Below are 27,757 nucleotides of genomic sequence, written 5' to 3' on the forward strand. Positions count from 1 at the left end.
CAGGGAATGTTCAATGGAAACAAAACTACTCATGGATTTCCCCCCCCCCCCCAAACACTATTTGCTTTAAACTGTCACAGAATTTCTCTAAATTTAATTCCAGTTTCAAATCAAATAGTTGGACTGGACCTACGTTTTAGAGAAACACCCAAGACTGATTTTAATATTTTCAGTGATAGACAATCAACCACAGCACTGGGTCAGAAGCTCACAAAGTTGATTTTCCTCGGCCATTAAAAACATTCACCTTCTTTCTGGTCTGAATTACTCCAGTGTCAAATTCCAGACTTTGGATGTTTACTTATTAAATTGGAAAAGGTCAGCCTCCACATTATATGATCAGATTTCTCCTTCTCACCACCAAATCACTCCTTTATCTTTAATAAAGCCAAGGCCACTGAGATCTTTGAGTGTCTCTAATAATTATTGCAGCTTTTCTCTGAACACTCACAGGTTCTCGTTGACCTTTTTGATTTCTAGTTCCCAGAAATAGACGTTGTAAGCCCAGGGATAACAAAATTTCCCATTTTCTGCACACTTCACATCCTCAGGATGTGTGGACACAGAAGACTGCTGCTCTTGCATCACTTCTGTGGCTGTAGACACAGCCTTGCTGTAGCAACTGGCACCAATGATGGTGGGTGGCTGATGGCCACAGTACCTGGTCTTGCACACCTTTCTTTGCCCTATATAGCCCCACCACTCCTTCACCACCTCCCTCATTCCATTTATTTTTCCAGAGCTGGGGATGGGGAAGGTGAAGCTCATTACACAGCCCCACTGCTGCATCACACCGTGTGTGATGCATTTGCTACTAGATATATTTTTCTCCCTCTAAGATGATTTTTTTGAAGTAAAGGAAAAGACTAGAGGTAACTGTGAAAGAGTTAAGAGCCTCAGTCAACAAACAGCCAGGGAAGGATAGTAAATCCCAAAGAATCCTTGCCTGGCTCATTCATCTCACTGGGGCATTAGCAAAAGGAGACTGGATGGGTTGCTCCTTTCACTTGCTAACAAAAGCAGACTGAATACATTATGGAGTGAACATTCTACCAAAGTCAATCACATTAACAAAACGTGCAGTGGAAGGGAGGGAGGCATCACCTCACAGTTCACTGGAGTTGCCTTCTCAGAGGAGCACAGCATCCCTGTGTATCCCAGCTCCAGCCCACCACCTGCATGTTGGGAAGGAGCAGGAGAAGGCAGACAGGAGCTGGAGCCCACCCTAAGCTCAGCCCTAGCCCAGTAAGGTGTGTAAGGCACACACACCTCGAGCAGTTTCAAAGCTGGAGCTGTGCCATGGGCAGGAGCAGCCCTGGGACCTCGCTGGCACAGAGCTCTCAGGTCAGGAGGATACAGGAGCAGAAAAGAGGAAAAGCAAGATCCTGAATATGCATTTCTCTGTCTTACTTAACAACTTGGTGCTTATGTATTTTCCTCTCCTCCCTGTGTCTTTTCCTGCCACTTTGCTTTCTCCTTTGGCATCTTTCCTGCTCCTTTGAACACGTTCCCAGGAGAGCTCTCACTGTCACACTCGCTTGGCAAGATTCCAAACACAAGCAGGGAACAGAGGAAAGGCCTCGGTGTCAGGGGCCAAGCAAAACTATCGAGTTGTGCTCTTCAGCCTAGGATTCCTTTGCCTTCCCAAAAGACACTCGGGGGTCTTTTTGGAAACCTGCTCTGTTGCTCCTTGCTTCACTCCAGAAACACTCTGTAGGAGTAAAAATAGCATGCCCTTGAAAAGCTGGCACACCAGGTTTGTTGCTCTGTTACTGAAATAGCCCTGAAGATACTGAGAAGGTTGAAAACCAGCAGTGACCAGAGACACTGAACAGCACAGCAAGAGGTGCCCTGGCCAACGTGTTGGAACTCCTGTGGCTCAGAGACCCAACCCTTCCCTGGCCCATGGCACGCTTTCCCAAGCATGTCCCTGAGGACAGATGCTACAAGGAGGACAGAACAAATCCTGTGGGTCAGGGCAGCCAATTCTCCCAACCTTCCCACGGGGGAGACCGGACAGGGCAGCACAATAGCCATTTCCCTCTTTGCAAATACTATAATTGGAGCTACTACACCACCTTTTCACAACCCACAATGAGGGTCGGATGCTCGCGAGACCTCGGTTCCTGTTTAGGCACTAAAAGCGCAGAGATTTTCAAAGAGGCTGGTATATTGTATGCTATATTTATCAACAAAATAGCCCTAAATATCAAAAGGGGGCCATAGTTTGGCTTTTGGAAAAGCCTTTTAAAACCCCAACCACCTGGCTTGCCCAGATGGGCACAAGTGATAATGAAAATCTGGCATCTTGTCAGAGAGTGGCACCATGCAGTCAGAGCTGCCCTCAGGCCTCTGCTCTACAGCCTAAACCCAACATCAGCCCTGTCCCTCAGACACTCTCAAACTGATCAGTAAGATGTTTCCTACTAACAGCAGTGAGATGAAGGTGGAATTGAGGCCTCACTGTTTACAGATAAGGTTTTTATATTTTCCACAGCAAACAAGTTTCCTAGTATGGAGTAATCATGTAAACATGTACGAGGTGTTAGATCTCCTAGCCCTCTGCAACCATCACATCTAAGTGTCTCACAGCCTTTCAGGTATTTATTTTCACTGCTTGGCAAGAGACATGAACAAGACCAATGGTGTAACTTTCCCTGGGTCCCCACTGTCCATGATGGAACAAGAATTGAGTAAAAACCTCTCAAGATTTAGGTCAGCTACTCACACACTAACAGAAGCCCCTCTCTGACTCTCTAGGGCTGGTGGAGATGCTCAGTATGTCCCAAAAGTAATCCTTCCTCCAACATACAAGATGAGGGGAAGGAAGGAAAACACAAAGGGGAAGGTTTTGTCACAAAGGAGCCACAGAAAGAAGGAGAGGCAGGGCCATGGCATGCCTGCAGAGATGCCCATCTCTGACCTGTCCCTCCCAGAGTCTGTAGCACATGACTTATTTCCAGGCACATTTTTCTCACTCAGAGATTTGGAACCAGCAAAACATCCCTGCCTATGTCAAGAGCAACCCAACAGGCAGTGCCAGAAGCAATATATTACCACTACTGCAGTTGTTATTGATATGTCATCAGAAAACTGCATTTCTTAAGAAGCTTTACAGCAACCACAAACTAGGGAATGGACATCCTCATCCTCCAGAAGTCATTTTGGACACTGGCATGCAAAGACTTTGTTTAAAATGCAGCAAAACCAGATTTGTTAATCTTTGGAGTAGCTACAAAATAATGCAATCTTTAAGCTTAAAATTTCTATTTGGAACGCAGTGGAAAAATAAATTCATAATCATTTTCAGATACAAATTTTAAAAATACTGATGATGTATTAATATAAGCTTTTGAGTTTAAAGCACTTCCCCTAAGTTCACTGAGAGTTCAGACAAAATCAAAACAGGCAGAGACACACGTCATCTCTGCTCTGTGCCACTGAACTGGAGCCTAAAGCATCCAGGCCCCTTTCTCCCTCTCCTCAATCACTGTGATTCACAGCATGCTCCAGAAAGAGATAATATTATTCCTAGAGAGAGACTGTGTCTTCAATGTCTGCTGAAAAGCCCCCTAACTAAGAAAAGAAACTTGAGCTGCTAATATTTATTCATAATAATGATGGTTTTGCATGCACAGCACTACAGGCATGCACTCATTTCCACTGGAACAAAAACTTTGAGGGAAATTCAGGAAAAACATGCCACATAAAGAGCAATACCTCTGCAGGAGTGGTCCATCTTGTTGTATTTGAAGTACCCACTTTTGCACTGGCAGAGTGCGACTCCATCGAAGTCGGTGCATTCTGAAGTTTCCTTGTCACATTCAGGGTCTTTCTGTCTGCACAAGCTGCCAGCTGTTGGGAAGAGGAGGCCAAAATCAGAGTGGTTCTCTCTGAACCCACCATCATCCACATTTGCTTTACCTGGGCATCCCATTCAGCTGATGTGCTGCTTTAATATCTTCTTCTATTTCTTAATTTTTTTTATTTTTTTAAAGTAATATTTGTCCTATTAGGAGGGAGTCAACATTACCCTATGTCACCATTTCTGGTGTATCTACTATCATTTGTACTGGCTAATGGAGGGGGTGAATAATAAATGTTTCAGCTCGGAAACAGAAGGGGAAATGAAAAAGAGAAATCTGGTTTGGCTCAAGCTCAAACACATTCATCCCCTGACACAGTTCAACAAATCAATTTTTAAGTTTATATCAAGCAAAACGTTTTGCTTAGACCAAACCAATTCTTTTCCATTTCAGTATTAAGCACTGGATTTTTTCATTTGATAAAAAAAAATTGTACTTTCATTTACATTACTTTGAAGCAGTGTTTTAATTTAGAAAGTCAGACTTGTTACAATGAGCATTCAGCAAAACTGTGGATAAATGATGGAAATTGTGACATCAAATTTACGGTTTTTACAGGGAGGTCAGACTAAATGGAATGAATAAATATTCATGAGAAATAGGATTTTATGGAAAATATGTCACGCATTTGGCACTCTCCTTTTATAAATCTCTCCTTGCTAGATCAATTTTTCTTTTAACTGACATCTTTTCTTTTAGGTACTTACACAAGAATATAATTATTTCTTTTTCTGCTTATTTCAAATTAGAAGTTGACTTTACAGAAGTGCTGTATCAGAGATAATGGGTAGGTATAAACTGGGCAGGTTTACCCAAAAAATTTAAAGCAATCCATGGGCAGAGTATAGCTGTAAAATACAACACATTGCAATAAAAGCACATGCTAAACTTCTCATCTTCATGTTTACTTTGCCAAAATGATATCAGGGGTTTGCCATTAAACCCAGGCTAAGTTTTGCCACCCTTCATCCTCCTCAAGGCCAAACCTTAAAGCCTTGAACCCAAAAGTCATGAAACACCAAGTGCAGCAGTTTCCTTGCAGGAAACTCTCTCAGGGATCCTAAGGTACCTCTCACAGATAAATCTCCTCTATCACTCTCTCAGGAAGTCAGAACTGGGAGATGCCAGGGCACAGCATTGGGGTTCACCTGGAGAAGGTCACACACAACACTGGTGTCCTTCCCCCACATCTTTGTATGCTGTATCCACATTCCCCTTGGGCAGATAGAGGATTTGGTACAGAAATGAAAAGGTCTTAATTGTGAACCATTTTACAGCCTGCAACACTGGAGCTGGGCAGGCAAGAGAGCAGAGCTCGCCATGCAGCCTCCAGCAGCTCTAATCGGGTTCACTGGTGGGGTTTTGTCTCTTGGCTTTCACACCATTTCCCTGGCTCCTGGCCGTGTGTGTGAAATTAAGATTTAGGGTTTTTTGATCTGGCTGGGCCCAGTGTCACATCCCAGAGATGAAAGGTTGCCCTACAATGTCTCTAATCCTGTGCTGCACAATATTTTCACAGAGAGGCAGATTTCTCACACATGTGGCAAAGATAAGGCTTGGTATCTGGATCCCTTTTGTACTGGGAGGTTCTTAAGATGACTCCCATTTAAGTAAGATAAAAAGATTCAGAGGGATTTTTCCAAATGACAAAACGTTCTCCCCCTTTTATAAAAGGAGCCAAATAAAACATCCCTTTCCCCTCCTGCCATAGTCCTTCCAGTTGCTATTTACCTCTGTGGAGTGATTTCAGGCTGGAGATGAATTGGCAGGCTTCAGTGGGGGATTTGCAAGCTCGAATGTAGCTTTTCACACTGCTGATAACATCGAAGAAAGTCACGTTGGATGCTAAAGAGAACGTGGATTGCACTGAAACATGCACAACATTTGCCTCCCTACCAAAAAACAAAACAAAACAGTCCTGAGTATCACAGGTCAGTCTGATGTCATCATTAGCACCTTATACATAGGACTGATATTAACACAAGAGATGTTTATCACAGACAGCACTACATGCACACTGAAAGACCCACACACTGTAACCAGGTCCTTAAAACCAGGACTAACCAATACACAGAAAGAGAATATGGAGCTGGAAGGGATGCTGGTAGCTCACTTTGGAACCAGGCATAAATCCCTCCTGGGCAGCCCATCCCCAAGCCACTCAGGTCAGGAGAAGAGTACCAGGTGAGCCTGACAAGCTGGTCAGGCATTCCTCATGCCCTGTACCACTGCCAGGCTGGATTGTATCAAGCTCAGCTCTGACTCAAAATGGAGAGTCTGGATCTCAAGTTGAAGATCCCAAATGCTCAAGTTTCTCATTCTTCCCCTGGAAGCCTTAACCTTACCTGCTTGCCTTAACTGTGGAGTGACGGTATCCTGGCAAGCTTGACAGCGATGCATTGAGCTGCAAGGAGGGAGAGAGCAGCTGTTAGTGCCTCAGGGGACGATAGAAGGAGGCAGCCCCATGGGATGGGACAGTCCTCCTGGGTCACTGACACCATCCCCTGCGTTTCCCTGAGGTGCCTGCTGAGACCAAGGGGGCTCTGAGCACCCCAGAGGTTCATCTGCTCTGTAAGAGAGATGCGCTGCCCTGGTGCCAGTAAAGGGTGGACAAAGTTACCATTGCACAGCCTTGGACAAGAACAAAGCCCCAGGGATTTTGACATGAGCATCTGCCTGTGTAATGACCACAGAGGTCAGGGATGAGCCAGATGTCAGCAGGGAGAGAGCCCCATGCAAGGCCAATCTCAAAGCAGCACCCTCGGAGACTGCAGTTCTTCCCGGACCCTGGATCTGTGCAGTTGTTTGTATTTACTCCCCACCACAAGCTGTGCAGACAGCATCCCAGTGACTCCACCCAGCATCCCCTTCCTTTGGCAGCATCTCCAAATCACCTGCTCCAAAGAACTGGAATGAAGTGCACCCAGCCCAGGAACCACTAACAGGATGAACTTGTGCATTCAGTGATCAGGATAAGAACTGCACAGGGATGTACCTACCCTAGCCCTTTGGAGCTATTGATGGCTCCTCTTCCTATGGAGAAGCCAGCAGCCTGTCCAGCACTGGCTCTCAACTGACCAAGAGCCACATGGCTACAGCTGAATGGCTGGGAAACATGGCAATCATAAGTGAAGGGGACTTGTCCCATCAGCATTGCCAAAGTCCCAGCAAGGACACTCACCATCTCCAGGATCTCTCTCTCCACATGGAAGAGCTCTGTGTACTTCCCATGGGTGATATTAAGTTTTAGGGGAACCTGGCCAATAAATATTCTCACTAAAAAGTAGAATAAAAGACAAGTTAGTTGGAACACATCTCTGTGCCTCGTGTAAATGTGCTTTTATGTGCTTTACATGAGAGGCTGTTTGCATGGAAAATCTCTTTACAACGCATACAGAAAACTCAGATCTGAGAGTTACTGCCCCAATAAAGCAGAGTCACAGCCTTGGGTTTTTTTCCCAAGGGTTGCTGTAATGTTCCCACAGTCCCAGTCAAATTCCAGAGCTCAGTGCTGCTGAATAGACAGCATTTCACTTTAGTGTTCATACATTTCATGCAGAAGCACAGACTAACTTAAATAGATACCTCAACACAGAGAGAGATAGGTAAATTTAATAAGAAAACAGTGTCAGGTACCAAAGCTATTTATGATAACTTGAGGTCAGATTATGTCACATCTCTTACTTTTCCCTGCAATGGAAGGAAATCAAATCAGCAAGTTAAAATGAACCACTGTAGAAAGGACATTTTCATTTTTCAAACTGCTGGAGAGAATGAGCAATGACATTGGAAAAGAGGTCCAAAAGATGCATTTTTCTGTGCTTAGATTCATATTTGATTCACAGCAGTAGAATGCAATAATCTGAATTGTCCAGACTTGCAGAGATAATACCCTTAAATCTTGTATTAAGTGTCATGAGATACTCTGTGGAAATGAGAACTCAGAACTCCAGCTTTGTGTTCCACCAGAAAAACAAACACAGTTGCAGATAACATTAAAAAGTCTCCAATTCTTTCCCATTTTTTCCCATCCACTGAACCTATCTTCACCACAAATATATATCAGACATCTCTCATGTAACAACTCCAGACAATAATTATGATGAGAATCACCTTCACAGTGTTTATACAATCTGCCCATACCTCAGTTCAAGGCATAATCAAAACAAGTCTCTAAATTAGAAGTTGATATATTCCAACTTGAAGAAATGTTTCAAAACACTCTTCAAGGACACCTCACCCATGTCTCCTTAGAAAAATTTCCATGCCTCTAATCCTCGTTGATTAAGGGTGAGAAGAAAATCTATGAAAACAAATTCCCCTTTACAATGGAATATTGTAAGTCCTTGAGACTCAGAGTCCTCTAATAGAAAGGAAGAGGTCAGAACCTGAGTTCCAGCTAATAACTGCACTTCAAGAAAAATGCTAAAGGTATGAAACAAGACCTTGATCTTACAAAGACTTTCACGGCTGCTTAACTTTCCACACATGGCTGATCCCACTGCAGCCAGGTTGCACAATGGCCCCACTCACTTCTCCCAAGCCAAGTGCCTTCACAGGAGTCTGCAGGGCTGATAAGCTGCTGAATGCTTTTTGGGAGTTTTAAAGCACGTCAGGAACAGAAGGGGCACATCTGTCCTCACTAACAAGCCTGAGCCCACTGCTCCATTGCTGTGTTTTTAAAAAGCACTCAGATATCTCTGCCTGCTCCCCAGGCAGCCCAACACAACAGGCAATAGACACCACACTTGTACAAACACTAAAAGGCTCTGATAAAAGTGGTGGTTGGGAGGAACATTAGGCTCCTGAACTAGTTTGAGCCTAAGTCAATTTATTTTAGAAGATTAAAGATAATTATTTCCATCCCTGGTTTTTCACATTCATTTTCTTACCTAAATTGCACTTTCCTTTTTCCAGCTCATATCCAAGAGGACACTGACAGATATAGGAGCCATGGGTGTTGTTGCAGGTGGCCAGTGCAGGACAAGGGTTGGAAAGACATTTATCCACCTCTATAAAAATTTAAAAAAAAAAAACAAAAAAACTCAAAACAAAACAACAAAACAGATTATACTTACAGAATTATAAAAATCATCAACTGTTAGGCTAAAAGAGATGAACTTGGCTCCCCATCTGTGACTCCTTGAGCATTATCAGATGCTTCATTGCATCATTTGCACTTACTATTTATGCTGTTCCTAATTACTCTGTTGGAGCTGAAAGAATAAATATAAACCACTTGAATATTCATTCCAAAGCCCTTGGGGTCTAGCATGGATCTATGTTAATATGAACATCCAACTGATCTACAGCACTGCTCATGAGAAGATCTCAGGGTTCTTTCCAAAGACAAACAACCCAACAGTTCATGCATGAGAAGACCAAAGAAGGAACCTCAACAGCCCAAATTAGACCTGTGAGCATGGGCTGCTTCACCAAAGTCCTGCCCTTCTCATCCAAGCCCTGCTTCTCAGATCCAAAGGTAGAGTTTCTCATCCAGTCTGTAGATTACACAGTAATGGTGGAGGCAGCCCTGGCTGCAATCACCTCCTTTTCCAGAGCTCCTCCATGCCAGCCTGGAGATGGTCCCAGCAGTGATTCCTGCCTGTGCCACCACACACAGTGCCCTTCCTGCAGTGAGCAAGAGCTTGGGGACCAGATGTCACTGTGATAATACAGTGTCTCAGGGGATTAAGGATTGTAATCTCAGATACTTCATAGATTACACAAGACAAACTGCAGATTCTGAAGAATATATCCAGTATTTCCTCTTGAAATAAAGAAAAAAATATGTTCTAATCAAAAAAGCTCCTCTTACTGCATCTATGACTCACATGAGCACATTGCACACACTCACAAGGGCAGACCATAGGCAGGGATGTGGATTTATCAGTGACAAGGCTCTACCAGACCAGCATATATCTTACACACTGCTGGGTGCTGCAGCAGAGGCAGGAAGGACAGGCTCTGTGGTTAAAGCATGAAGCACAAACCCACGTGAGCATTTCTGGTGGCATTGCAATAACCCACAGCACCACACAGACCTGGCAGTCCCAAGCCAACCTCTGCACTGGACACAGCACTTGGTGCAATCCCATGTCTGGACCGGCCTGGCACAGCTGCCTCAGCATCAGTGAGAAGCAGATTCGGTGACTCTAATCTAAGCAGCCAGAAATGAATGGGTAGGATTTAAAACCATGGCTTTCACTTTGCCATCCTTCAGCCTGTGTTTCGCCCAGCAGAGACCAGGGGAGCTTCTCTCAGGGCAGTGATTGCCCATGTACAAAGCACCATGTCCAAGACAGCAGAAGAATGTTTTGCATTCTGGTAAATGGCAAATCTCAGTTTCCAAAGGAAAGAATAATTTAGCAAAAGTGTGAATCAGTTGCTAAACATGATGCATGATCTTAATGTTTCAATTAAAAAAAATTCATTCCAGTAATTTTTTTTTGTATGAAGCTATAGCTATAATTAAAACCAATCAGCCTGAGAAGTAACTTTTAAATATTTAATTACTGGATGGAACATATATTATTGCCAATATTTCACTGAGATTAATGTCTTTAGCACACACAATATCCTACAGCAACATGATGGCTGGGCTCTGAACTTCAAACACAAAGTCAATTTCCTTTTATATAAGACTTCAGCAAATGTATTTACTTGAGAAGATAAGGAAACTGGCAATGGTGATAAATTACTGTAACAACACACTCAGTAAGACTGTGGTACATAACCTACCAGAAGAAGCATCAGACCGCCAAGTAGAAGATTAATATTTAGTGAGGCGGGGAAAAAACAACCACAGGTTTTAATATGAGAAGCAATTTCAACACAAATACCAAGTGCTGGCCAAGTGTACTTTCTCATTAATAAGACGGGTATCAATCATTATCGATTGTTATTGTTAATGGATCAACAAATATAAGGTGCATCCTGTGCTTACCTCTAAGGCCAATCAGTTTTATTTGCTCGAAACTGTCAAATTTCAGCTTAATCTTTCTATCAGAAATATTCAGCAAAGTGCTCACCCTTATTTCAGCCATTCAAATGGATTGCTAAACCCTTATCTTAAATAAACCAACACAGAGAAGAGTTATTGCCCTCAAACCCTGCTGACAACAGACTCGTCATACATACATGCACACACAACTCTTTGAAAACTTCTAAAGTGGGACCCAGGTGTTCCTGCCCTGCTTGTTCCTGACCCCACCACTGGTGAGAGCCATTGTATACATCACCTGTTGCTGGAGGTGATGTCCTCAGCCCAACCGTGCTGCTTGATGGAGGAGCAGTGGTTGGTTTGGTAGCAGCCAAGGTAGTTGTGATGCTCACAGTGGTCTTGGTAGTTCGGGGGGCTTCAGAAGGACTTGTGACAGGGATGTTTTCTTCAGTGACTTTACCAGGCTTTGCAGTGGTGAGATCCATGGCTTCTGTGCTTTTACCAGTGGTTTGACTGTGCTTAGTGGCAGTGGGTGTGTGGGTCCTGTGGTCTTTGATGGTGCTGGCCTCACCTGGGGTGGGCTGGCGGCCGGCCAGTGTTGTCAGCACAGGAGGTTTCACCGTGGTCACTGCCACTGCGGGGACAGTACTGCTGTGATTTGTTGCACTTGCTGAGGGACTAAGGGATGCATCTGTTGGACCAGCCTGTGGAGCAATGCTGGCTGTGGTGAGCAGTGGTGTTGCCTTCCCAAAGCTGTGCCCTTGGGTGGTGGCATCTCCAGGCGAGGCAGTCTCTGTTACTGTCACCGGAGCGGATACAGACACAACGCGTCCACCAAGCAGCTCCATGGGTGCTGTAGGGAGAGGTGACCTGGTGGGTGTGAAGGTGGTGCTCTTTTGGGGCTGGTGTGTGACATTGGGCCTGTTGGTCTCTCTGGGTGAGCTCCTGGCTGTGGCAGCTGTGGAGGGCACCTGCCTGACCACACTCGTAGCCACAGTGGCGCTTGCTTGATCGCTCTCGCTGGACTGCAAGATGGATGAGGGTGATGAAAACACAGACAATAAAGATGCTAATGAGTAAGATGGGGAGGGCAAGGAGGAAGTGGGCAAGGAGGACGACAGAGGAGGTGAAGATGCCACCAAAGAGGGTGAGCGTGGCTCAGGTGATTCTGATAGTGTAAACAGATGAGTTGTTGGTGGCGTTGATGACAGCAAGTGCTGCAGTGAGGAAGTGGCTGGAAATGCTGATGAAGACAGAGATGATCTGTCAGTGGTCAACACCTTGGAGTCAGTGTTGAATAGAGTTGTATTTTCTATGCCTGTAGAAGCAGATGTTGACAGTTTGGAAGGGTGCACCAGCAACGGCTCCGTAGATGGTTCAACAAAACTGCTACTGTTTGATGCATTGGTCTGCCTGTCATGAGCCACAGATGATTGTGAGGCATCAAAAGTGTTGGAAATTTCAGAAAAAAAGGTGGAACTTTCTGAGGAGTCAGCAGAGGTGCTGCTGTTGGAGATAGACAGGAGAGTCCTTTCTCCTCCTCTGGTATACGTGGTTGAAATGTATGTGCCATCTGTGTGAGAAACTGAGGTCCTTCTCTCAGCATCAATGCTACTGACTGGCTGATGGCTACCTGAAAAGTCTGGAGTAAAAGGACAAAAATTATTAGAAAGACAGAGTAATATGAATGCATTTTGATGTCATGTTAAAATAGCTTGCTAAATAAGATGTTCTTGACTGTGAACCTGTCTATGATTTCCTAAAAAATTTTAGAACCATTCAAGCATGGTTATGGGATTAAGTCTTATGCACTCCTTAATTGATTCTAACATGGTGAACCCTGACAGAAACAAGACTCCCATGAAATGTTGTAGGTTTCCAAATCATTGTTCTTCACATGTTGCTTTCCTAAAGTGATCGAGCTCCTAACATTCTGTGATATTTGTGGCAAGCTAAGCAGGAAAATCCAACTGTTATCTTTATCACTCATAATTTACAAAACTCATATCCTCTGCCTCTTATCCTCCATTCCCATCTACAGTATATCCATCTTGTTCAGTCAATTTGCTTTTAGACACAGTGAACCTCATGCCTCTGCAGGATGAAATTATTACATTATGTTAATTTGCAGTTTATTGTGAACCCAGTGATTCAAAACTTTGAAGCCAGGAAAATCTAAATGAGCAGCACATCAGGTTGCAAAAAATTCAGATTACTTAGTATAAAAGGTGAAATCAATCTTGCAATACCAATTTCAGGATGTACAGCTAAGTTCAGCCAACTTCAAAAAAAATAAAAAATGGTATTGAAAATTCGTTTTAATTCTACAGCTGACTTAGTTCATCATGAAACACTTCTGAAAGCATCATTGAAAAGAAACCAGTTAGGATGCAAAAAAAATAATGCAGCCATCAAAACAGGAGGGTTTCCTCCACTTCTGGAATAGTTCCCCATCAGTGTGGGCTCTGGTTTTGAGTCCTTTGATGGAAACGTCCCCCTGAACCACAGGTGGTATTGAACATAATAATGGATGAGAACTTTACGTACAACATAGTGAACAACACGACAATGTGAATTCCCCCCAGCAGGAGACACCAACTCACTTGTGAGATCGTTTTGGAAAGAGGAGTAAGTTGGTGTCTTGGCAGAATGTACGGAGGCTGTCTCCGTCGCAAAGCCAGCGAAAGCCCCGCTGCTGGTGGAGGCATTGGCTGTCCTGCCCTGCCCCACCAGTGCTGGCTCAGACAGCCCTGGAGAGCTGGAAGCTTCAGTGTGGAAAGAAGAGCTCTCCATGCCACTGGCCAATGTGCCATGTGTCACTGAGTGCAGCATCCCCTCCTCAGCATCTACAGGTGTGGATGAACCGTACACAGAATCGGTCACAGGGCTGGACATGCTCTTCTCAGCACTTGAGCTGCTTAGGGAGTGATGGCTGCTGCCAAGAGCTGGAAAAGGAAAGGAAAAGTAGGCATCTTTTTATCATTTTGGAGCAAACACGGCTGTCCAAAACAAGGAATCAGTACCATTAGAGTCATAATTGTGTGTTTACATTATTCATAATTATCACCCCAACCAAGACAGGCAATCAATGTGTCCTACAGCAAAAAGCTACATGTTTCAAGAATGAGACCCTTCTTGTTAAGCATCAGCAGCTGCAGATATGCAACACCACTGGGCAGAACCACAACCACTTATAAATGTTGCCTATAACACCTGCAACAGCTGTGTCATACCAATCCTACACAGGAGGAGAAGGCTACCCCAGAGTTCAGAAAAACTCACTGGAAGGTTCAGCAGCAACTGAGAAGTAGGTGAAGACCGTGGATGAAACGGTGACCTCGGGCTCTGGGGACCCTGCTTGGCCAGTTGAGACATGTGTCACTCGAGGCCATGCTGTAGAGGATGGGATGGGGCCGGTGTGGATGTCCCCGTGTGTGTCCAGATGAGATGTGAGGCTTTCTGCTTTTGTGCTCCAGGGGCTGTGGCTGCCTGGGGCTTGAGATGTCCCTTCCTTGCGGATGAAGAGTGTGGCTGAAGGTGAAGGCACTGAAACACTTGGAGAAAATGCAGGCAGCAGCTTTGTTGGAAGCTCACTGAGTCCAGCACTGCTCTGTGAAACATGACTCTGCTCCCCAGGCTCTGCTGCTGATGAGGACAGCAGGACTGTGTCCAGGGTGCTGGTGTGGGAGGAAGAGGAAGAGGAGCTCCCTGTGACACTGGCACGGGTGTCCAGCACAGGCACTGTGCTGCTCTCATCACTGACAGTAGTTGTCACCACACTGGGTGTGCTGGTGAGAGGCAGGCGTCCTCCCATTGCTGAGGTCACATCTGCCGAGAAAGAGCAAAGCAAAATGATTTATGCAGCCTACACTATAAAAAAGCAGGTGTTCTCTCTTCTATCACCAACCTCAGGCTGAGGGCACAGAGAGAATGTGGCAGAAAATCCAGTCCTGAGGAAAATGCTAACTGTGAAGGCACAGCTCCTTCCTGTGCTTGCTCACAGCAAGGCACTCTGGAGAGGGCACTAGGAAAAAGTTACGGGAGCACTTTGGGGTTTGCTTCCCTTTGGCACTGCTCCCAGTGCCACAGGCCTGATCTGGGCACCAGACACCCCCACTGTCACCTCTGCACCCACAGTAAGTCAGGGAAGGTTACACAGCACCCAAATCCCTGGTACTTGAAAGAAAGCATGGCAGGTTTGTATGGGATCAGATAATACTGCCTTTGCACCCCAGGGTGGGAGTCAGGAATGACTGCTGCTGCTTCTGCTGGTATAAGCACAGCCAATGGGGCACTCCTGAAATTGTGCTGTCTTTGGAAATACAGCAAATCTCGAGGCCAGACTGCTCTGGCAGTAAGGCTGGCTTTTCCTAGTGGCTAAATGTAAGAAACAGATAATGCATTTTTCTCTGGAAGTTGAAATTTTCATCCATAATGTCCAATGCCGTCATCCAGCACCTTCTAGCATGCCCTCATTCTCCATGCAGGTGTCTGATGTGTGGTCACAGCTCACCTGGAGAAGTGCTTTCTGAAGAAGATGGTGAGTTTGTGAGCAATGGGTTCATGGATGACAGGGTGGCACTGCTGCCACCACCACCCTGGGTGCCCAGAGAAGACTGGGAATGACCTGGAGAGCTGATGTTTTCAGTACCAGTGGTGGAAATCTCTGTTGTTTGGGCCAGGATGGTGCTGGCTGGCAGAGACCTTAACGTCCTCCCTCCACCCTTGGTGCCTGTTGTGGAAACAGAGGTGCTGGTGAAATTGTTTCTTCTCTCTGTTGACAGGATGCTGAATGACACATGGCTGCTTCCAGTAGCTAAAATGTGATAAAGAAACAATTTACATTTTTACACATATGAAACTATAAATAAAAATGAGCTTTCTTCCAATAGCACCCAGAGGCCGCAAGTACACAAACACAAGTAGAAAATATGAGATGTCAATTTCTAAAGATGTAAATCCTTCCTACAAAAATTTGTCTTCTAAAAAACAGTGTGAGGCTGACAAAAGTGCTATTATATAAAAACTGTTGAAATACTAATGCTGTGCACTTGATTTCACCATTATGTGCCTGAGTGCACTCCATGCTGCTAGAACAAATACTGTGATGACCCAGAAAATCCTGGAAATCAGTTCAAACAAAGGCACTACCCTGAGCAGTGTGAAGGTCTTAGAGAAGTCTGAAGAAACAGGATCAGGGTAATCAGACCCCTTCAGAACCACAGTGGGGACTATGACCAAACAGCAGCATGAAGCACCTCAGAGACCACATTCAAAGTTGCCTTAAATTTGTTGAGGTGGTTCAAATTCTGGGAAGCAGCATGATCCAAGAAGTAGGGCAGAAGGTAGGAAGTGAAGTCTGATCCTGGGACCACAGGGACATGATCTAATCCTCACTTGCTTAGTTCTCTTTTCTGTAACATGGAGATAGCAACTGAAGATAGTTAAAAAAGGACTGTGATTTGAAAGTTAATTATTTTTCTTGGCATAATGAAACTTTCCACACATGTGCCCTTTCTGTTAAAAATCTAAAGCACATTTTTTTGGTCAAGAAAGAGCTGAATAATTTCAGACACAAAATCACACTGCATCCTTCCAAACAGTATATTCTACATAGCAGGAAAGAGTCAGGCAGGTGCAAGCTGCAGGAAGTCCTCCTTTGGCTTGTAAGAAAAAGGATATTTCAATTCTAACGTGAGCTCACCTGGGGAAGGACCTTCCGAAGGAGAGTGAGAGTGTGCTAGGGAGGAGTCTGCCACCTTGGTGAAATCTGCCATTCCTGTGGAGCCCTGAGCTCTGGAGGTGTCTCTCACAGAAGATGTGGGCAAGGACTGGGTTGTGCCCAAGGTTCTGTACGTGGCTCTGCTGGATGTGAAGCCCTTGGCTGCTGTCCAGTGGCTGCTGCCCGAGGCAGACCAGGGCAGCCTCCCACCACTGCTGGACGTGGCTGAAATGGGAGTGCTGGTGTGAGAGGAACTGGGGGAGGTTTTCTCTGCCACTGGACTGTGGCTGCTTCTGACATCTAGAATACAATAAAACCAGTTTTGATTTATGCATACAGAGCTATACACACCACTGTTTGCTCAGCACCCACTTCTATGCTGCCCATTGAGAAACTGAAGGTAGTTCTCTGGAAAGAGGTGAATCTCTTCAGAAAAGGCACATGTGCCTTACAAAAAGCCATGAAAAATCTCAAATCTACATCCTACAGACCAGACTGCACGGCAGATATAGCACCAAGTGACAGCTGCAAAACCCCAGCATGTGTCTCTGGCAGGGAAAGTGTGTATACATTTCTTACCAATGTTCTTCCCAGGACAGGAGTTTCATTAGTAACGAGACCATCGATGTTTTCCACTTCTTCACCCAAAAGCTGAGCTCCACTTTCCCCCTTCCCACCCGCCCCACTGCCAGCTCAATGCAGCCAGAAATAAAAACATCCATGTATCCAATAATGACTGATGACCATATCTGAAGAAAAACAGTGCAGGGATGTGAAATCTCATCCAGCCCCAAGGCAGACAGCTTTCAGACTAACAAATTTACCTCGGAAAGGACCTTCAGAGGCAGAGAGGGAGCTTGTGAACAAAGGGCCCCCAGGAGGGCCTGGGAGATCGGTGGCTTCCTGTGAGCTGTTGGGATGATGTGTCCCAGTCCTCAAAGAAGAGGAGACCCCTCCCAAAGAGCTTGTGGGGTTGGTGCTGGTGGCAGAGTCCCTTGTCACCCCAGCTGTGTGGCCATTTTCTGGGGACATCAGTGTCCCCACTGCCATGCTGGACAGGTCAGCATCCTCGATGTCTAATTGCAGAGTCACCTGTTCTGCACCTGGGATGCTCTTCGGTTCATAATTGCTGCTAAAAGCTGAAAAAAGGAGAAGAGAAAGACAAAACTGCATAAACATAAATAAAAACTGCTGGGTAGATTTCATCCCGCTATCAGTAGATGCAGACAATGTACATGTGAGCATTCAATACGGAAATATTTAATAATGGGAAATCATTAAGACGGGGGAGAAGTGGTCTCTAAATAGGAACTGCTGAAGTTACTGCTTGCAAAATTCAACTGGAAGTTTTCAAGGAAAATCTATCCTTCCCTTCCAACAAGAATAATATTTATCCATACTTTCATTTCTGTGAAATGTTTTTAAATGTACAGAACGTGCCAAATACAATATTATTTCTCCTTTCTTTAAAATAAAAGGATGTCTTTTGTTAATAAAGAGTCTTTAAATAAGAGTTCTGAGGTATACAGCTATCTGTCAAAACTCATTTGTGGAAGCACTTTTTGAAGGGGACAGCAAGCCTGTGAGCAATGGGTCTGTGACACCTCTGCCTCCATCATCCTGGGCACCCACAGACATCCCAGCGGTCTGGCTCTGGGCTGAAGAGCTGATGGTTTCAGTCCCAGAGGTGGAAATCTCTGCCATGGTGACCAGCCAGGTGCTGGCTGGCAGAGACCTTAATGTCCTCCCTCCACCCTTGGTGGCTGCTGTGGAAATGGAGGTGCTGGTGGTGGGGAAATCCAAATTGAATCTCTCCATAGCTGAGTTGTTGGATGGCTGGTGGCTGTTTCCAATGGCTATGATACAATAAAAAAATGGATTTATACATATGAAATTATAAACAGATGGATCCATTTTCTTCCCAGATGCTGACAGTGCACATACAGATATTAAGTATAGGAAGTTTTCAATCTGGACAAAGTGCTCTTTTGGAAAGGCATGACTCCCCTCACCGCAGGAAGACCTTGCACAAAACCCAGGGCTTGCTGCCAGGCTTTGTGAGAGTGGCGTGGCCCAGACAGCAGGAAACTCCACAGGACAAGGACTGTGGGGATTTGCCTTTAAATCCCACCTTTGCTCTAATATTGCTGGAAATAGGCTCAGGCTAATTTTTTCCCTTCTTTTTTCTTTTTCTTTTCCTATTTTTTTTTTTTTTGATGTGGCTTGAACACAGCATCAAACACCAAAGGGAGGAGACCTAAGCACAGCCACGTTCTCACATGAGCCTGCAGCTCAGCTCACTACACATTCCAGGGTTTAGCAGGGCACTGTCCTTTGGATACTGGATCTCAAGTTTCCTGCAGCCCCAGTGGTGCTCCCAACAGCTGTGACAGAGGGAAGGGATGTGTCAGTGTGAGAACCCTGGAGATGTGTTTGCTCCTGAAAAGCCCTGGACACAGGATAAGGATTCAGCAACACTGTGGTCTTCAGTATTCATGTGGAGCTGGGCAAAGTCTGTGTTTTTGGGAACTCCAGAAATTGGCTGCTGCAGAGCAAGCAAGGGGAAGCCATGGAGCCCTGGGATCTCAGGTTTGCTGCCCTGAGCAAGTTATTAAGCACAGGCATCTCACCCTGTGTGGCCACAAGTGTGGGTTCCCAACCTCCCACTCCACTCTGTCACCCCTTGGGCACAGCTCAGATGGGGCTCAGAGCTGCCCTTGCTCTGCACTGGCACTGGCACAGTGAAGATATGTCACAGCTGCAGACATCCACCCTGCAGAAAACACTGTGATAACGTCCAAAGAACTATTTTTTTTAGGTGGAAAATGCTGGGGGGGTTGGATCAAATTATTTTTTCCATTGCTTTTTCCTGCTTTCAGCAGGGAATTTCAGCTAACCATCCAAATAATAAAAAACAGAGTGCATACAAAACAGAGCATCTCCTCTGCTTCAAGAAAGCCAATACTATAAAATGTTTTTTTAAAACTATGAAACAAAGGCCAGCAAAGCTCACCAATAGAAGTGTTGTCCGTGGGAGTTGATGCTGTCAGCAAAGGGCTGGTGGAGTTCCCCGTGACAGCCCTGGGGTGCAGCATGCTGTGCTCTGCACCAGTCTGGGTACTTGGAGCTTGGGAGGAGGCCTGGGGCTGTCCCAGGGGGACAGGGAGGGCAGTGCTGGGGCTGCTCCCCAAGGGGCTGGGTGGAGCAGCTGCAGTGCCCATGGCAGGGCTGCTGCCCAGCTCCATGCCCACCCAGCTGCTCATGGGCTGAGAGAGGCTGTCAGTGCCTGCAAGACAATGGGGAAAGCAGATGAGAGCCCAGAGATGGGCTTAGCTGCCCACACAACATTCCACACTGCCACCCTGCCCCTCAGCCCCCGTCTGCATGTGCCTACAGAAACTTTGTGTCTGGAAGCTGCACCAAGCAGTTCATAATTTTGATTACTAGCAGAAGCCACATGGATTCTTCTCTCCATCCTTGTGTGTAAAGCAAGCCAGAAAACTGCCCTGAGTGCACAATGAGGATGGAGACCGGGATCCACAAAGCTCTACAGCACAGGAGAACGAGGCTGCTCTGGGGAACAGCATTCACCTTGTTCCCAGGTGTTGGAACATTTTCCCAGCGTTCCTGGGCTGAACTGAGATGGCTCACCTGGGTGATGAGATGCTGAAGATGAAGGTGGCAGCACTGTCCTCACAGTGTGATTAAACTCTGACACATTCCAGAGACCGTGGTGCCCTCCTTGTGTCCCCTCCGCCAAATTGGTGCCGATGGTTTCTGAGCCTGGTGCTGTCCCTTCAGCAGCTGCAGGAGTGTTGGGAGAAGCCAGAGCCCTCTTGCCTCTCCCCTGCCTGCCTGCAGCATGGTGATGGCTTCCAGGGTCTGGAAAGCAACAGGGAGAGGGTCATGTTCACCTGGGAAAGTTCTTTTGTCTCAGCTGGGTGGCAGCAGCATCACCTGCAGTGGTACCCAGCCCTACCATGCAATAAGGGTCACAGCTGCATCCCTCATGTTTCCTCTGTTCAGCAGAGCACAGTTTAACTGCAGGAGGGATTGATGGGAACAGAGGTTTTCTGTCGCCAAAAAATAATGGCATTTTAAACATTGTCTTCATTTGTGCATGGCAAAAGAAACAGATTTTTTTTAGACATTAAAAATGCAGAAGGCAGTGAGGAGCTGGTGCCAGAACAGCCCACAGCTGGCAGCCTGGGCATGCCAGCTCCACATTCTAGTCCCTAAGCAGAAAAAACCAAAAAAATTAAAGAAAACCTCTATGCTTATATCTTATTTCAGCTGGGGATATTACAAAAAAACCTGAGGTAGGGATAGGGCAATCAGCACAGCTTTGTCTTGCTGCTCTGAGAAACAGGTCTTGATTTAAGTCCATGCTTAAAAGAGTACACTGATTTACTTATTACTGAAGATTATGAATAAGCCCAAAAGTAAGCGTTCACTTGAAGGATTTCCATGTAAGGACCTCAGCCACAAATTATCATTACAGCTGGTCAGGTATCCTTAAGCTGAGTTCTTATAACCCAGGCTGGGCTTGCGATGGGGTTCAGTTCCTGATGGGAGAAGTTGTGGGGACACTCAGGAGTCTCTGCTTTTTGCACAACCCCTGAGCTCAGTGGATGGGCAGGACTCCCTGGGTACTGCTGGATGGTGAAAAACAGTGGCAGCTCCTGAGAATCATCTTCATTGTAATGTTGCAAAAACAAAGCCCAGCTTTCCTGAGATTGGATTTCTCTCAAAAAATCTGCATTTCTAGCTGTGGGGCAGGAATACTTCCTAACCCACTGGCTATGCTCAGTCCACGGGCTGGGAACAGCTAACAGGGACTCTCACATCCATAAAACTCACCAGGAGGATGGTTGTGGGTGAGCAAGTGTGTCACTGTCCCAGCAGATGGGTGTTCTGGGGATCCTGCTCCTGGAGGGGTGACATCCCCATCACTGGCAGGGGGGCCAGTGTGCCCTGTGACCCTGCTTGCTGCTGGCACTGCCCTGTGCCTGGCAGGCAGCTGGGACCACTCCCTGCTCCCAGCCAGCATCGTCACCAGCTCCACAGGAGCACCAGGAGTCCTTATCTCTGTGCTTGGACTTCTCTCCTGATGACTGCTTTCAATGACTGAAAGGAAAGACAAGAAAAAAACTTAGAACCTATCAGCACTGATGTGCAGGCTCAGCTCACTGCAGTAACGCCAAGACCAAGCTCTGAGCTCATTTACTTGCACTAGAGAAAAGTTTTGCATAATCAAATCACATAGATGAAATTTATTTTTGGATTTGCACCACTGGAAACTAGATTGGTCTGTGGGACCAAATACCAAAACCCACCTCTGTGCAAAAGACTAATTCAATTCAGCACCCTCCGAATTTTTTTGTGTTAGGAGAAATAAATTTTGAAAGGAGCAAAAAGAAAGTCTTGCACAAATAACTGATGGAAATACTCGCAGTGTAGAGTCCATGTGAGGAATGTGAAGGACTCCAGAGCTGACAGCCCAGCACAGCCTGTGTGCCCCATTCTGAATGTCAGATGGGAGGGGAGAGGGAGGGCTCCACAGCTCTTCCCCTCGCTCCAGTTGACCTCAAATCCCACCACCTCCAGAAAGCCGGCATGAAGGTGGCTGAGAGCTGCAGGGCAATCAGGAGGGTCACTATAACCCATCCAGCCACCATGAGGCACCGGGGACAGAGAAGATCAATGTATGGTGTGAACTATACAGCCCACCCAGGTGCCAAAGCACCCCAAAGTGATGAAATATTTTGGCATTTCTAACATTAATGTCTACCAGAATATGAGAAACAAGATGAAGAAGATTGTGCATGAGTGTTGGTCCGGGGAATCAGAGTTTTCAGCTTATGGTACCACCCAGGGCTGTGGAGGATTTCCCTGTATATCAGTTCATATAAAAACTAGCACCATCACCCAAGTCCCAAGGCTTGGCTGGCAGTGCAGCCTCAGATAACCTTCCAAGCCCACAAGAAGTCAATGCAAGTCCAAATCTGAAAGGGCAAGGTCCCTGTTTTATCCATCAAATGCAGTCTCTGTCATATGCATGGTATCCACAGGCAGTAGCTAAAGGCAGTCAGCCTCTGCCCAAAAGCTCTGATTTTGAAGGTTAAACATGTTCTGGGCCTCCAAATATTTTCTCAAGAGAAACACCTATGGGACATCTCCTCCTTGTCTTGTACATCTTCTTTGGAGTGGCTGTACCTGCCACAACAAAGGTAGCAAATTCAGAAGTGTCCTCTCTCCATCTGCAATATCCATCTTCAGTGGGGCCTCACCAAAAAATAGAGGGGTAGGTAGGACAGTCTGTGTTTCATCCTGGGAGTCTAAGCCCTGTGTGGGCCAAGGAGACCAGAGCTGTGGAGGAGCAGAGCCCCCAGAGTTCCTTTACTGGCAGCCCTCACAGTGGCTGCCATGCCAAGCAGCCAGTGCCACCCAGAGCCCACTGTGAGCCACCTCCTGTCTCATGGGACAAGCTTTTGGTCCTCACCAGTTGGACAAGGGGATGGGAAATGGCAGGGGATGCTTGCTGTGTTCATTTGCAAGCCAATACCCAAGCCTGTAATTGTAGCCCACAAATCCATTTATAGCAGCCCCGAAAAATGCGGCTGTGCTGGAGGGCAGTGCTCTGAATTCCCCTCCATCCCCCTCTCACTAAAAGCTTTCAGCTGTGCAGCCCGTGCTGACTGGAAAGCCTGTGGCCAGCTTTGCTGCATGGAGAGAAGGCAAAGCAGCAGATGCTTAAAGAAACCCTTAGGGTATGAGGATAAACAGAGGGAAATCTGCTATCTCAAGTTGCCAACTCATTTGTCAACAAGGGCTCTGGACTGCTCAGGCAGGTTAAAATATACAGCATGACACTGCAGCAGGCATTTCATTGCCATTTCTTAAAAAGTAACCCTGGAAATGCCAGCAAGCAGTGCCTTCAGCTATGTTCCTTGATTGAATGAGACCAGTTCAAAAGTAAAACACTGCTGTTTGCTTATCTGGTGATTGTTTGCCCTGCAAATCCACCTCAGAATTTTCTCTATCCTCTTTTGGCTCTGCAGAGCTGCTGGGAATAAACTGAAGCAAAACCCTTCCCCTTATTGTGGGCGCCAGCAAACCTGGCTTTGAGTGCAGTCAGGCAGTGGAGGGGCTGAATAAGAAGGTATTATTTACACAGGCTTTTTAGAGTCATCTGGCATTTTTAACTCTGCCCTGCAAGGTATGCCAGGTCCTGGTGCAGAGAGGAAAACCTCGTGCTCAGCTCCCCAGTTTGGTGGGTGCAGAGCATGAGCCACACTCCAACCCACAGCATGTAGTAAGGAAACCCAAAAAAATGGTGTTGTTCAACAAAACAGACATGAAATCTCACATCCATCAAGCCTGCCAGAAGTGCAAGATAACCACAATATCCTCTTTGATTTGCCTGCAGAAATTAAGACTTCAAAAACGACCCTCCTCTGGAGCGGATGGACCAGATCAAACTTCTTCCAAAAAAATCCCCAAGGGACCATCTGGCCTCCCCTGATGCATTAAAGGCTTAAAGCAGAGTGGCCCTTTAGCTGAGGTACTGATCTGTCACTAACAATTTTGTCACATCCTAAGCTGCCAACAGCTTTGCATGGTTTAACTCCACATAACCTCAATCATTAAGAAATATTTGACTTCCAGCACAAAACCCTGCCACCCACTGGATCAGTGTTTTCCTTCCCAGTTAAAACTAGCAGTGATGCTCACCAGACAGGTCGAGGCTCAGAGTTACTTTTTCTTTGCAAGCATAACAAGTCCGTGGCTTGCTGTGAGCTGAGTTATATAGCTCAGCCAGGACAAACAGATCAAGTTCCAGCTGATTTCTCAAGGCTTTGGGCTTGCCCCGGCAGCCCAGTTGGATATCTACCTTGTGAGACTCCTGAAAATTCTTTTTTAGGCAAATAATTTTCTGTCTCCATCCCTGACACAACACAGGCATTGCCCCGTTTCAGAAATGGCTGCTACCAAGGCAGCATTTAGGTGATGCTCACAACACAACCATGGGTCAGCACAACACCAAAAAGACAATAATGCAAGTTTTCTGCAGTGACTGTGATCACACACAGACATCTGTCTTAGGGCAGGGAGGGAGGAAGGATGTATCCTGCTAATGCCAGGAGAGCAGCATCCCCACAGGCAGCATTTGTCAGGAGATTGTAGCCATCCAAGGCACGCCACAGGCTCTCCCAGCCCCACTGCTTCCCTGCAGATGGGATTTTTATCCCATCGAGGAGCAGGAAAATACTTTCTTGACTGGGGAACACAAATTTAATGTGAGTTCGCACAGAAGGAAAGCCAAGAGCAGTGGATTGGCTCTCCAGAGCGGCCCTTCACCCGGAGCAGTCCCTCCTGGAGAGGGTGGGCATTCCCTGGGGAGCATTCCCGCTAGGATGGGAATGGAGCCGCCCATGCAGCGCTTGTTTTGCCAGGGCCACCCCGGGAGCATCCCATGGCGAGCGCAGGCTCCTCCCGAGCACAGGCAGCTATAATTATAAACCCCACATCTGTTAACGTTGCATAACCTTAACATCATCCGAGGCTCGCGGAGGGGACAAAAAAACTCATCTCGGCTTAGAAAGCTGCTGGCTGGCTGTAGGGAAAGGCTGGGGAGAGAAAGGCAGGCTGCTCGGGAGAAGGAACGGCGGCCGGGGCGGCTCCGGTGCCGGTCCCCGCCGGGCCGGGCGCTGCGCTCTGTTTTGCTCGGCTGCTGCGGATGTCGGATCATGGGCGGAGGCCGGTTCGGAGCCAAGTGAGTTTGTGCGAACAAAAGCTAAAGCCCTAAATCTGGACCGTCCGGGGCTCTCTGGGATTTTCAGTTTCCTTCCTTGTTCTTACACTGAAAGAAGAGGTTCAAGGCGGGGGGGGGGAGCTGGGGGGGCTGAAATGGAGCTTAAAAAAAATTCATACTTGAGATGGGTCAGTCGAGAATAAACACGCGGATAATACTGCTTGGGGAAGGTCCCTCGTGTGCACTAAGAGCGGGAAAAATGCAAGAGGTTTTTAACCACATGCAGTAAACCCTGTTCTGCTATTTTTTTTATATCAATATAAGCAATTATTCCGTCTGCATTAAGAAAGGTGGCAAGAGAGGGTGTGTGGGGAAGAGAAGAGGTGCAGAAGCCTTGCCAGAGCTTCTCACCCTATTGTGGGGTTTGGTTTGGATGCAGTACCCTATAGACACATTCCCTGGCAGGATCCTTCTGCTCCTCATCCTCTCCCCACTGGGCCCCAGGCAGAGCAGGACAGCAATTCACAGAACCTTCAGTCATTTTAACCATAATAGGAAGGATTTATGCAGGCAACAAAGGTGCCTAGAGCTTTAATATGTCAGCTCAAGAAAAGTGATGGGGGTTTAACGTCAGCAGCAGCCCCTGCAAGCTCTGAATGCAAGGTCCACATGGCTAATGCCCACCTGGCCACTTCCAGCCATGGGTGACCACGGGGCTGGGAACACCAGCATTGTCCTCAGACACTCCAGTGCCACTCCATGGCACCTTGCTTGCACTTCTGCTTTATGACACAAAAACTCTGCACTTCCACACCACCTCCCTTCCAGGGCCTGTAAAACCTCAGAGGATGCTAAAGGCCATTTTTGCTTCCTACAATTTTTTTACCATCCCAGAGCCTGATGCTTGAAGATGCCATTAGGGGGAAAAAAAAATAAAAATAAAAAAATCCCGTTACTGCTCTTAAAAACAGCACCCTAAAACAAGGAAACAGGTTTTCCAAAATAAAGGGTACACCTAAATCTGTGATCCTTTCCAAAAGCACAGGATAAAACCTGCACAGTGCAGGGACAGAATATTGTTTAGTTTGTCAAGAGGTTTACGGCCTCTTAGTTTTGGTGTCCTAAACATTTCCCTGGGGAGGTGCAGGCTACTAGATCACCAGTTCAAGCCCATGAAATCCTAAGCCTCTTACTCATCTTTCTTGGACAGTTTGGTTCAATCCACAGATCTCTGACATCACACGGATCCATGGGAGCACCTGTGCTGCCTGAAAACCACCAGCCCCGGACTCAGGGCAGCTCCTCAAACCTGTTTCCATAAACTTTTGTTTTTAAACAGCTTTTAGAAACTGAATTTAAAAAAAAAAGAAAAAAAAACAGTCCTGGTTTATCATCAAGTCTTTGAAAAACACATTTATATAAAATTCCGCTTCCAACAAGGATAAGCCATGACCTACCATACTGCTAAAAAAACCCCATAACCATGCTGAGGCTCCAGTAAAATCTCAATCCATCCATCCATCAAGTGGAGATTGAACCTCCAGTGCCCCAGGCCCCATGTCCCAACAGCCTTTCTTGAGCAGAAAGCCAAACTCGGCCATATTTTCTTGCTTGACAGCTCGTTTATATTCTGCTCTAGAAGGTCCCTCCAGTGTTAATGTGGGAAAAGCCCCTGCAGGCCCTGGGCAGAGTGAAGGCTGCACCAGCTGACAGGTCCCAGAAGCACTTACCAAAGGGATTTCTTTCTTACTGTTTTTAGTAAATATCAATAAACCTAAGCCAAAATAAATCTCCCGAACTGCACAGCTCTCTGAGCACTCATACCTCATCTCTACCCCCTCTCCCACAACCCTGGATGCTGAAATGGCCCCAGCTACCCTGCCTGCACCACAGATCCCAAATGCTAAATCCCAGCATCATCCCAGCATCAGCAAATTCACTTCTAAACATCCCCCCCCCCCCCCCCCCCAGGCTTTTCTATAATGTCCTGCAGAAATATTACAGAAAATATTCTCCCTGCATGGCTTCTTCCTTTTTCTGGAGTTTTTAAAGTCCCCTGGAAGCTTTTCTAGTCGGAAAGGCAACGTTGCCCTCCCAGGACTCATGAGGCCAGAGCAAAAGCCACATGGGGACCCAGCCTGGTGTCATTTTAACTTCTGCTCCCATCCGAGGGCAGTGCTGCTGGAGACTATCAGACGGCTTGGGGAGGAAGTCTCCTGGCAGGACTCCACCAAAGTGGAGTTGCTAGGTCACTGGAACAATAAAAAGGCAAGAAAAAACATCCTGGCTGCAAAAAAAGATGGGGGAATAAAAAAATTTAAAAAAAAAACACAAAGAGAAAATTTCATGGTGGTGTGTACAGTGCTGGTGAAGTAGAAAGAAACAGGCTGGTGAGGCTGGAGGGAGCAGGACTATGCTGCTGTCAGCTTCTGCAAGCACACAACTTCATTTCTAACATGGCTCTTTCTCCA

At 46.3% G+C, this 27,757-nt stretch overlaps 1 protein-coding gene across 4 annotated transcripts in view; it reads right to left on the bottom strand.

The window, feature by feature from the left end:
* HEG1 (heart development protein with EGF like domains 1) overlaps positions 1 to 27,757 on the bottom strand; it is a 52,035-nt gene that overhangs the window by 12,362 nt on the left and 11,916 nt on the right. For 2 of the 4 annotated variants that reach the window (XM_088168312.1, XM_088168309.1), the window contains exons 2-15: positions 21,392 to 21,658; positions 20,183 to 20,413; positions 19,545 to 19,817; positions 17,356 to 17,670; positions 16,514 to 16,831; positions 15,323 to 15,625; positions 14,092 to 14,637; positions 13,413 to 13,754; positions 11,108 to 12,451; positions 8,759 to 8,878; positions 7,048 to 7,142; positions 6,212 to 6,270; positions 5,598 to 5,758; positions 3,721 to 3,855 (exon numbers count right to left, since the gene is read on the bottom strand). In XM_088168312.1, the coding sequence (XP_088024438.1) occupies positions 3,721 to 3,855; positions 5,598 to 5,758; positions 6,212 to 6,270; positions 7,048 to 7,142; positions 8,759 to 8,878; positions 11,108 to 12,451; positions 13,413 to 13,754; positions 14,092 to 14,637; positions 15,323 to 15,625; positions 16,514 to 16,831; positions 17,356 to 17,670; positions 19,545 to 19,817; positions 20,183 to 20,413; positions 21,392 to 21,658 (4,509 nt within the window). The remainder of the gene's footprint in view (positions 1 to 3,720; positions 3,856 to 5,597; positions 5,759 to 6,211; positions 6,271 to 7,047; positions 7,143 to 8,758; positions 8,879 to 11,107; positions 12,452 to 13,412; positions 13,755 to 14,091; positions 14,638 to 15,322; positions 15,626 to 16,513; positions 16,832 to 17,355; positions 17,671 to 19,544; positions 19,818 to 20,182; positions 20,414 to 21,391; positions 21,659 to 27,757) is intronic. The other 2 variants (XM_088168310.1, XM_088168311.1) reach the window with 2 other exon arrangements.

Source organism: Sturnus vulgaris, chromosome 7 (assembly GCF_052056855.1).
Source record: "Sturnus vulgaris isolate bStuVul1 chromosome 7, bStuVul1.hap1, whole genome shotgun sequence".
NCBI classification, from domain to species: domain Eukaryota; kingdom Metazoa; phylum Chordata; class Aves; order Passeriformes; family Sturnidae; genus Sturnus; species Sturnus vulgaris.